This window comes from Geotrypetes seraphini, chromosome 2 (genome assembly GCF_902459505.1).
Source record: "Geotrypetes seraphini chromosome 2, aGeoSer1.1, whole genome shotgun sequence".
In the NCBI taxonomy this organism is placed as follows: Eukaryota; Metazoa; Chordata; class Amphibia; order Gymnophiona; family Dermophiidae; genus Geotrypetes; species Geotrypetes seraphini.
In genome coordinates, this window is record NC_047085.1 from 409,165,364 (window position 1) to 409,177,673 (window position 12,310).

At 43.3% G+C, this 12,310-nt stretch overlaps 1 protein-coding gene across 1 annotated transcript in view; it reads left to right on the plus strand.

The window, feature by feature from the left end:
- The window catches only part of THSD7A (thrombospondin type 1 domain containing 7A), a 763,222-nt gene that overhangs the window by 692,962 nt on the left and 57,950 nt on the right, over positions 1–12,310 (plus strand). Inside the window, exons 19-20 of the mRNA XM_033931006.1 lie at positions 1,023–1,156; positions 8,261–8,414. Coding sequence (XP_033786897.1) covers positions 1,023–1,156; positions 8,261–8,414 — 288 coding nt within the window. The remainder of the gene's footprint in view (positions 1–1,022; positions 1,157–8,260; positions 8,415–12,310) is intronic.

Below are 12,310 nucleotides of genomic sequence, written 5' to 3' on the forward strand. Positions count from 1 at the left end.
AATATATGTAGCTCAGGCCAATATTCAAAATAACGTTTTATGTTTCCCAATGGCTGATAAACGTATAACTTTGCAATCTATATATTTTCAATGCCCCCCTCATTCCAGAGCTTGCTCTCAATTGAAATAGACTCAGCTCTTACTCAATTTAATTCATTCACTAGTAATCACCCAATTAGATTATTTGTAGAAGCATTTCAAATAAATGTCTTTTCTGGGTTATGAATGTTTCTATATTGATACGCTATCGAGTGTCGTAAAATATGGCTTATATGAAAGCACTGCTGTTATTGTTTGTATAATATATGCTGTATGTTGTTTTTATTTTTATATGATTGTTGTTGTTTTTTTTGTAAAACCGCCTAGTTATAGGCAGTTAAGAAATCTTTTAAAATAAATAAATTATTGCAATCATCAGACTTGCTTGGTCTGGGTTCTCCTTCCTTGGTTCAGTGTGCATCTTTGATCTAAGCCTAACCAGCTTATGCATGAACTGCCATCTTTATGACGTTACCAAATAAGTCACATCAGATGCAGCATTGCTCCCTAGATGACATGATGAACGAATGCCACAGCTCCGTTATGCAAAGTTCTCATTTATAGGTTCCTCCAGTTTGAAGCAGAGACTCTTTCATTTTTGGTAATTGGCAAGCAAGTTTGGCCTCCGCTATTTCATATTACAAGCTTGGCTTAATTTAGGAGCAGTGGCTCCAGATTATTCCATTTTGTGAACATAGAGGTGCCGCTCCTGAAGCTCCTGTTACATTTATTTTCCATTTTCTATAACACCCCTCCCCAAAAGGTTAGGGTGGTATACAATAAAACATAGAAATGTGATCAAAGAATGGATAATATGAAGCATTTTAAATTCAATCTGAAGTTATTAATTTTTATTAATTTGGCATTTAAGCTCTTGTGAGGATTTTTTGTGAGGAGTTACTGTGCAGGAATATATATATTTTTTTCTGTTGTAAATTGAATCATGCTCTTAAATATTCTTCTCACATTCTGATGTGCTTCAGGTTTATGAAGTAGTCCCATGTCACAGCGACTGCAATCAGTATATATGGATTACAGAACCATGGAGTGTTTGCAAAGTGACTAATGTGGACCTAAAAGAAAACTGTGGAGAAGGGGTACAAACCAGAAAAGTGAGGTTGGTACTTTTTAAGTTACGCAGGACTCAGATTTCCATACGTAGTCAGTTTACTGAAATGTTGGCTTAAGGCTATGCTCATTATGAAAATGCACACTTTTTCTAGTCTCCAGATGTTGTGAAATGCTTACATTGATCACACCTTTGAGCAAAGGGTTCATCCAAACTGTTTTTGTGTAGGCTGAGACTGATAATTGTGTTTCTAGTATATGTCAAAGAATGGGTTTCATACAGACAAAAGATGTAATAGATAGGAGAACAAGCACAATTTCTTATCAAACACATGACAAGAAGATAAAAACAGTGAAAACCTTTTTTTTTTTCCACAGTGTTTGCTTAAGTCCTTTACAATTTAGATTTAGACCCTTTCACATCATTGATGTGTTATTGTTTTATTTGGTGTCAGACACCAAACATTATTTGTCTTATTCTCTTCTCAAAGGTGCTCAACACAGTTGATTATAGAATCTTAGAGGTACATAATAATTTTTAAAAAATGTCTAAAAACCCACCTAGTGGGGTGGGGGTCCAGGTGAGGTTAGAATGGGTCCTTGTGGGGGTGGGGACAAACTTTCAGGGTGTGAGGGGGTGCCGGCAGGAGAGACTGGGCATCCCTCCTGCCACGATCAATGGAGGGGGTGGTCGTGGATGCCGGCAGGAGAGATTAGGTATCTCTCCTACCAGTAAAGATTTTGGGGATAGTTCGGGAGTGCCGGAACCATCCCTCCTGCCGCAATTGTTGGGGAGGATGGTTCCACAATTCTCCAGCCGGCACTTATGACAGACGCTGGTTAGAGAATGATGGTTTTAGGCAACAGACTGGTCCCTCCCACGCCTAAAATGTCTTGTTTTTGGTATATGGGACTCGGGCAATTTTTTTTTTTTTAGAATGTGGCTTAAAGGTAGACATAGTGGTGGTCTGAGTGATTAAACTCCTGAACGTACAGGTAGGCCATTCTAAAAAAAAAAAAAAACACATTTTGGATGTTTTATTCAAGAATGGACATTTCCCTGCTGCCTACTTTGCCTAGGGCCTTAGTCCAAAAGGGAATTTAGACTTTTTTTTAAATTGTGCCTTGCCACCTCTTCAGACTAAATAGCCTGGGTATTTCTGGACAATTGGTTTCAGAAATTTTAGTTTAATAGACATTACAAAGTGAAAATGAAAAACATCCTGTCACGTGCCGCAGGGCTCACCACTCTCCCCCATTTTGTTTAATATCTATGGTGTGCTATTACTAAAGCCTCAGCAAAAATGGCCATTAACGCACATGTTTTTCCCATGTGGCAAGTCCACTTTTGCCACAGAAATAATGGGAGATTTTTTCTATTTCCCGAATTAATTGTCATGCACTAATTGTGCACTTAAGCCCATAGGCCCTGATTCTCCAAAGTGCATCCCGATTTTAGGCGTCCTACAGCTGTCTAATCAGCCAATCGGGATGCACGTTTTTTTTAAAAAAAAATGCTCCCCAGGCAAGCCTGAAGGCACCTCCGGGAGCCTAGGGAGACCCGCAAGATGCCTAAGCTCGTCTAAGGGCCTTAGGCGGGCCTTAGGCTGAACCTAGGAGGCCCTACGCGTCTCCCTAGTAGAGGAGAAGCTTAAAATGTAAGCCAGCAAAATCAGACCTTAGACTTAGTGGGGATGGGCGGACCCGCTATGCCTAAGGCCTGATTGGTCCAGGCTTCTAGAGCCTGGGCCAATCAGGCCTTAGGCTTCGGCGGGATGGGCCGGGAAGGGGCGGGCCCTCTTCATTTCGACGAGGCGTGCCTGCCGGCTCAAGACGTGCAAGACCCATCTAAGAACAGGTTTGGTGGAATGGAGGTTTGGGGGTTGTTAGCGCCGGGGAGGGGGGTGCGTCTTCGGGCAGGAGGGATTGGGCACCCTCCTGCCAGCTATCGATATTGTCGGGGGGAGGGGGGAGATCGGTAATGTCGGGGGGGGGGCGGTCGGTAGTGGGGGGGGGTTGCGTCTTCGGGCAGAGGGTTTGGGCACCCTCCTGGTCAGGGGGCCGCGGCCCGCTATACTTATAGCGGCAGAGAGATCTCTTGCCGCGATAAGTGTAGCGGGCTGTGTCTAACCTAACCCGTTTCTCTAACCCGCGTCTGTAACATGGACGCCGGTTACAGAATCGGGGTTTAGTTTAGGCCGATTCTGAATAGGACGCCTCTCCCGGGCGTCCTATTCAGAATCAGGGCCTAGGTGTCTTGCGGGCCTCGCCTTCAATATAGGCAGCCTGCCTGGGGAGCATTTTTTTAAAAAAACATGCATCCCGATTGGCTGATTAGACAGCTGTAGGACGCCTACAGCTGCCTAAAATCGGGACGCACTTTTAGAGAATCAGGCCCATATTCTATATTGTGAACCGAAAAAAAACATACCAACATGTTTTTGTTGTATCTTCCACAGAACTTGATTGATTCTTATCAAATTTAGTGTGTCATGTCCAGAAAGAAGTTGACGTAAAATGTTGTAAATATTTCCCACTGCACCACAACACTACCTTGTGAAAATTAATTGTTGCTATGGGATACATGCAGAAGCAGTCAATAGTTTGTAAACAGTCTCTGTATCAAAATGGTTTTCACTGCAGAAGACCGAATTCTGATACAGAACTTGGTACTGCTAGAATGTTACAGCAGTCGATGATTGTTGAAAGAGTTCCCACAGAAGGTTTGGAACAAAAATGGCCTTGATGTTCTGCTGTGCAAGATCCAAGCAACAGGCACTGTGGACCGTAAGCCAGGCAGCGGATGACCGCACTCGATTCGCACATTGATGTTGTACGCAATCTTGTACTGAGCCAGGAGAATGCACTGCAAACTCAGCAAACAACTTGTCAAATAGCAAGAGAAACAGGATTAAGTCAGATGATTAGGATAATTCCTGGCCATCTGAAATTAAAGTGTCTTAAAAGGCATCATGCTCAAGAGTTAATTTGTACAACAAAAACACACATCTGAACAGTTTAAGCAGCTTTTGACCAAGTACTCAGAGCACAGCATCAGCTTCATATGATTTCAGATGAAAAGATATTTACAGTAGCTCCACCGATTAACATACAGAATGATTGCCTGTATGTGCGTCCAACCACACTGAAACATGAGGTTAATGCCAAACGCCTACTACGGACCCGCCTGACCTTCAGCCAATCAGTCATGGTCTCGGTCACAATCTCAAAACTTAGATTCACAGATCTGTTCTTCATCAATCCTGGGGTTCAGATCAATGGTGCATACTGCCAGGACATCTTCTTGATGCAGAAGCTGTTGCCAGCAATTCATGTCAAGAGACTACTTTATCTCCAACAGGACAATGCTACAGCACATATGGAGACCCTAGACTTCATTGGTCCAGTAGTAAAGTGGGGGGGGGCGGTCTGCCCCAGGCACCGTCTGCCCCAGGCACCTTCTTGGTAGGGGCACGGCACCCATCTTCCGTTCCACCCCCCTATTCCTTCGCCGCCCCCCCCCCACTACCATGCATGCAACTTCCCGCCTACCTCTGTAACGTTCGTGGTTCGAGTAGCAACCTGTGAAGCCTGTGCTGGTTCTTCTTCTGATGTCATTTCCTGGACCCATGCCTAGGAAGTGACATCAGAGGAAGAGCCCATGCAGGCTCGTACTTAAGGCAAATTTCAAAGCCAAAAAAAGGAGAACATGATAGCTTCCTCCATTAGGGATCAGCACCAGAAAAAAAAAGTTTGTGCTCAATACAAATAGCATGCAAATGAAGGCCCCCACCCTTTTACAAAAGTGTGGAAGAGGTTTTCAGTGCTGGCAGGCACGCTGACTGCTCTGCACTGCTCCAAAGCTCATAGGAACTCTATGACCTTCAGAACAGCACAGTCTAGACTTAGTCAAGACCCACTGGGCAGGATAAATGCCAGAAAACAGACTGAATTTGTGCACTTACTCTGTAAGTGTTGTGGCGTTGCCGGTGCTCATGTATGGATTTGGCTCCGGTCAACGCTCACGATAGCGCAACTCCGACGTGCTTCCCATAAAAGATGGAAGTCCTGCTGGTCACCGTCCAAAATATAAGGACAAAACATTCAAAAACAAGTCAATTCAAAGGTCATTCAAGTCCCCTTTTATTGTGGAGATAAGCTTGGAGTAGACTTCAAGTCAATCTTTTGCCAAACCATAAGTAAACAGGTAAAATAAAAAAAAAAAACAGAGCTGGAAACTAATCTGTGCCAGCTCTCACCTTCATGCAGGTCATCAAAGTCAATGAAAGCCAACAGTCTTGAATGCTGCTGCCCTTGAAAACAGGCAGTTGCTCAATATTGTACTGCCTCAATAGCTTTCATATAGTGTGGTGTCCAAGCCCAGCCAAAGTCAGGCTTGGCCCCAACCAACTTAATAGGAGTTGGTGGGGGAGGGGAGTAGCTGAATCCACAACTTTTTCTGTTTAACAGAATGCCACTAATGGCCCCACAATCCCAACCAGAATGGAAAGTGGATTCTCCCCAACTTGCACTACTCCCACACACACACACAATATCTCAGAACTCAAAATATAAACTTAAATAATCCAGAGCATTTAAGTTCTAAAAAAAAAAACGTGTTTTTTTTTTTCCATGCATCAACACAGCAGTACAGCACTAATCTCATTCTTTCCTCAGGGGAAAACATTATCCGAGACCCAAACATCAAAGGAAATTATCCTAGGCATTCAAACAAACTACACAGCCCTGCCACTTAGCTTTCCTCCATAGGCAAATCTTCAGGCATGCTGGCAGTCTCAAGGCAGTCCATCGGTTCTGACAGTGCTGGCTGGTTGGCAACAGGGTCAATGGCTGTATCCAACATCTCAATGTCTGAATAAGACTGAGATTCAGGAGAGCAGTCCTGTAGGTCCCCTTCCTGGGCTAGCCCAGGGTAAACTGACTGTCTCCTCAAAGCAGCCTCTAAAGCATTGAGGCGGACACGCCCTGTTCTCTGAGGGGGAGGGCCAGCCTGCATCTTCTGCCTAGCTTTCCTAGTACCTTTAATTATCTCCTGCAGCTGGGAGCTAGCAGGGGGAGTAGAATGCCTCAATGGCTGTTCCAGGCTGCTGTCTTTCTGGTGTTCTCCTCCCCAGAAATCAGCCACATGAGGATTAAAGGGAAATACAGGTTTTTCCTTGTCTTTAGTCACAACCCTATCCCCATGGTTAGCTCTTTGAATGGCTGGGCTAGATTTAGCCACAGCCATGCCTGGCACAAGCCGAGCTTTAGGGCTAGGATTGTGACAGTGTTCAATTTCATTAGGTTACTCTACTGTAGTTGTTAATACGTAGGCTAAAATCATTGTATAGATGAGAGGAGTCATGATCCTATAACTGAGTCCCTTCAATAGGTTTGAAAGTATCAGGTCAGTATCATCTGCAGCATGGATTAAGTACTAAGGGGCTGATATTCAGACTGCCGAAGGCAGCGTGCTAAGTCCTGCAGTCGTCGGTGAGCTTGAATTTTCAATGTTGGGCTATTTCTGGTGATTGGCATTGAATATCTGGGGTTTTTCTGGGCTGCTATTAACTTAGCCTACCCCTCCCTTTTACGAAGCCATGATAGAGGTTTCTTCCGCGGCCCTGAGCACTAAGGCCCTGATTCTGTATAGGACGCTCGGGAGAGGTGTCCTATACAGAATCGGGCCTACACTAACCCCGATTCTGTAACCGGCGTCCATGTTACAGACGCCAGTTAGAGAATCGGGTTAGAGTAGAGGCGGCCGCTACACTTATCGCGGCAAGGGATAAGTATAGCAACCGCCTGTCTGATCGCCGGCAGGAGGGTGCTGAACCCCTCCTGCCAAAAAGCCGTCCCCGCCCCCCAAAACTCTAGATCACCAGCAGGAGGGTGCCGAACCCCTCCTGCCGGAAAGCCGCCCCTTCCCCCCGAAACTCTAGATCGCCAGCAGGAGGGTGCCAAACCCCTCCTGCCGGAAAGGCAGACCCCCTCTGGACCCCCCATGCTAACGACCTCCCCCGATGACTCCCCTAACCTCCCCCCAACAAACCTCCCCCCGCCAACTAACCTTTAAATGTTGGCCAGCTGGACGGGTCTTGCTGCCGTCCAGCCGACAGGCCCGCCTCGTCGAAATGAGACGGGCCTGCCCCTTCCCAGCCCATCCCCGCTAAGTCTAAGGCCTGATTGGCCAAGGCTTTAGAAGCCTGGACCAATCAGGCCTTAGGCATAGCGGGTCCGCCCATCCCCACTAATCCTAAGGCCTGATTGGCATTTTGCTGGCCTACATTTTAAGCATCTCTTCCTCTACTAGGGAGATGCGTAAGCATTTAAAAAAAAAATGTGCATCCCGATTGGCTGATTAGACAGCTGTAGGACGTCTACAGCTGCCTAAAATCGGGATGGAACTTTGCAGAATCAGGGCCTAAATGCTCCAGCACTCATAAAATTCCTATGAGTGTCAGAGCAGCGTCGGAGCATTTAGTGCTCCAGGCTGTGGTAAAAACCTCTACCACAGTTTAGTAAAAGAGGGCCTTAACCAGCTAAGTCAATATTCAGCACTGGCCAATTAAATTAATAGTGGCCAAAGACAGGCCTGGTGTTTAAGTAGCCCATTTTGCCTGCTAAAGATAACCAGCCAGCACTTAAATAGTTGTGGCTAGCCAGATAAGCTGTATGACATAAATATGAGAAAATGAATGCTGATATGCTGGGGCATAATAAGATATTCAAATTAGTTTGGGGTTCATTGACGTCTTTTGTAGATTTGCTATAGTTGTCCTTTTGTCTTTATCTTTATTTTCTGTTGTTTTTCACCCACACATCCAGGGGTGGTGGGGTGGAGGGGGGTATATCTTTTGTTTTGGTATTATTCCTGATGGTAATGATGGATGGGGGAATTTTTATCTTTTGTATAGATACTGATTGATTATAAGTGCTTGGTTGATTATCATTATTTGTATATGAATTGTATTGCTCTTTTTGTTGGAACTAAAAACTAAATAAAATTTTTTTAAAAACATGGAAATCTGATGTTTAATCTGTTGTTGATTTTTTAAGTTAAGATATTGACTGTCTGTTTTCTAAATACATATTTTCTCCTTTTGTGTAACCACCGCTCTGTAGTTGTTACCTGCAATTTATTTCTTTATAGATGCATGCAGAACACAGTTGATGGTCCTTCTGATACGGTGGAAGACTACCTGTGTGATCCCGAAGAGATGCCTCATGGAGCTAGAAAGTGCAAGTTACCATGTCCCGAAGATTGCGTTATGTCTGAATGGGGGCAGTGGACTCAGTGCACCTTGGTAAGAATTTCTAAGCCTTACCAGATACAGATGTATAGTAGGTTTTCAAGGGAGAAATTAGGAGAGCTTTGGGTGAATCTTTTCACAATGGTGGTTAATAAATTCCAATTTTTAAAAAATAATTAAGAATTAAAAAGTGGTACAATAGAATATGTGGAACTTCCAACAATATGTAAATGAAGACAAAGGTCACCTCAGTAAAGAATGACTATTAAGTACTAGGCATGGGGAAACATGGGCGTGCAGTCTTGCATCATCTTATCCATATTTTACAGATCCCTTGTAAAATACAGGTTTGGAGGGGGAGAGGATTGTGTAGATTTGTGTCTTGGATATTCTCAATTCTCATTTCCATGTCCTTTCTAAACTTAGGGCTCCTTTTACAAAGGTGCGCTAGCGTTTTTAGCGCACGCTACAGCACACGCTAGCTGAAAAATTACCGCCTGCTTAAAAGGAGGCAGTAGCGACTAGCGCGTGCTAAGTGCGCGCTAAAACCGCTAGCGCACCTTTGTAAAAGCAGCCCTTAGATTTCACATGGCAAAACAAATAACACACTCCCAGGTGGCCCTTTTACTAAACTGTGTTAAGCAGTTAGGAGGTAGTTCTATAGAAATGGACACCTCCTTTTAGGAACTTGGATGCCATCCAGTGAGAGCCTGTTCTACTGTATAATGGCCTCCGGGTGCTCAGATATAAATATAACTGCAACCCAGCCTTGGTGCACCTTGTATTTAGGTTCCCACAGACAAGGTGAACAGAACCCACTGAGGGGCATTTTCAAAACATACATCTAAGTCTGATTTGGGCATATAGTGCTAGACATCCAAAGTCGACAGTAAAAAAATGCCTATTTTCAAAAGGCAAACCATCATACAGTTCCATTTTATATATATATATTCTTTTAAATCCTCTATCTGGATGTCCAGGCCATTGGGATGCCCAGACCGCCAGGACGTCTATCTTTATACCACATTTTCGACCAAAATTTTGTCCAAGTCCCAAATGCCCAGAACAAGACTATTTGGACATGGGAGGGGCCAGTCCTGTAAAGGACTGGCCACCTAGACATGGCAACAGAGCAATGGGGCACTGCTGTGAACTCCACAAAAGGGTGCCTGATAAACATCTCACCAGAACTCCCTTATAGGTTATGGTGAGCCCTCCAAGCTACTCCTCTCTATGGTTCACTAGCCCACCCACTAGGATACTTAAGACACCTGTGTGCAGCTCTACTAGGCTTTCCTATACCAGGTGCTGATGTTCTGGAGACATATATGTACATCTGTATTCTGATATTTAGGGATGTGAGGGGGTCAGTTCTGGGGAAGTGTGTGTGAGTCTTTACTTTATTTCTGAAGTGGTTATCTGATGACTTTGGGTACCTTTTTAACACTTATACCCTTTTAAATCAGGTCTAACTGAAAATGTATATGTTCCATCCAGGATATCTGCCAAATGTGTTGATTATCCCTAAAGAACACAAAACAAAAGACAAAAAAACCCACTAGAAAATCAAAAATGATAAACTACAAAAATGTGGGGTAAAATCATTAATATCAAAAATCATAATTAATTGTTTTAGCAGATACTGAAAAGGTGGTGAGACTGAACCTTCACTCCAGATCTGAATCCTCATTATGTAACTTGAAACCAACTACCTTACAATGTAATGTAATTTCCTGCAAATGTCCAGAAATCTTCCAATGTAATGTAACTTCCTGGAAATGTCCAGATATCCTCCAATGTAATGTAACTTCCTGGAAATGTCCAGCTATCTTCCAATGTAATCCGCTTAGAACCGCAAGATACAAGCGGAATAGAAGTCACTAATGTAATGTAATGTAATCTTTATGGTGGTGAGATCTCAGAAATTCATAACCCAGTTCACTATAGGACAGCCTAGGCTGGTCCACTCAGTGGATTTATTTTCAATCACAGATCAATCACCGCCTCCAACCTTATTCAAATTTTTATCTTATTAAAACAATAAATATCCTATAAACGTTACAAATGTGGAACTTAGCTTCAGATGGCAGTGAAGCTTTAATTCAATCATGATGCCAACGGGTCCTGTTTCATCCTTGGCTTCATCAAGAGATCAAGAAAACCGATTATGTCTAAATATGTTCCAACCACATTTAACCTGAAAAATAAGAAGGTAATCAGCCAACCATTTTCATACCCACATAAGCTTCCTTAGCACATGCATCTAAACTTAAATAAACATATACTAAACAAACTGAAAATTCTAAACAAAGCCTGCAACACTGGAGGATCAAGTCTGGACTAATTGTGAATCAAAACCCCTCATATTTGACTCTGCTTGTACTGCTATTTTACTGTTTGTTATATAAAACCAATAAACATTTCGAACTTAAAAAAAAACACCCTCATATTGAATCTTAACAGTTACAACAGAGCTTCCACCGAGCGGACCCATACTATCCGCCAATCATCTAATCTCACATAACTCAAAACATCAGTATCCATCAGCACTGTCAACGTTTATATGCACTCAACTTAACAATTGGCAGAACGTTCTAATTTGCCCGTGCTATTGCAAAATAGTTCTCTCTGGAACTTATACTCTCTGCGAGCCACGGGAACCTCTGCCTCTAATGGTGTTGGCATGCATAGACGCCGCGGCATAATTAAGATGCCGCCCATGCTAGAAACTCATCCTGACACTGCTCTTAAAGAGACTGCCCATACTAGAACCTCAATCAATCCTAGATCTCACAATCATTCAACTAATCGTCTATTTTTGTCCACAAACAATCACAACATACCAATCAACATCTTATTCCTCACACACCTAAAAAAATATATCTTCCATTCAACTGCCCGATTCAAACCTATCGGTGTTAAAGAATGTAAACGATAAATCCAGCGTTGTTCACACTGGATCAAATATCTGTCTGTGTCACCTCCTCTATTGCCCACTGTGACAGAATCAACAGCAAACTCCCTAAAACATTAGAAATTATGTCCGGTCTCCTGGAAGTGTTGGACAAGGGGAGCACCAAACTTCTTGGTCAAAACAGCTGATCTGTGCTCATTAACCCTATTCACAATAAGTCCAGACTTCAGGTTAAATGTAATTGGGAACATGTTTAGACATAATCGGTTTTCTTGATCTTTTGATGAAGCCAAGGGTGAAACGGGCCCCGTTGGGATCACGATTGAATTAAAGCTTCACTGCCATCTGAAGCTAAGTTCCACATTTGTAACGTTTATAGAATATTTAGGATATTTATTATTTTAATAAGATAAAAATTTGAAGTAGGTTGGAGGCGATGATTGACCTGTGATTGAAAAGAAACCCACTGAGTGGACCAGCCTAGGCTGTCCTATAGTGAACTGGGTTATAAATTTCTGAGGTCTCACCACCATAAAGATTATAGATTTGGAGTGGAGGTTCAGTCTCGCCTCCTTTTCAGTATCTGCTAAAACAATTAATTATGATTTTTTATATTAATGATTTTACCCCACATTTTTGAAGATTATCCCTGCAGGACATCCAAGTCTAAGCCTACCCAGAGTCCACTCAAATGCCTCCCAGAACACCCCTCTCAACATGCCCCTTTAAGCTGCACAGCAGCTTGGAAGTCCTGCTATACATCCAGAAGGTTGGTTTCAATCGGCACTTGGACGTCCCAGCTATTAGGACGTCCAAGTGCCAATTTAAGCAGGTTTTTGGACCTCTGGATGTTTTGATCATGAGCCTGATTGTATTATGTAAGTTGCATGTGTAACTGGGAGTCCTGCCCATATTCCACCCATGCCCAATCCGTGCTCTCTTGCAGTTGCATAAAGAATGACACAGGGATAAATTTGTCCCCGTCACCGCAGGATCTCAATATCCCAGTCCCGTCCCTGCGAGTTCTGTCCGTGTC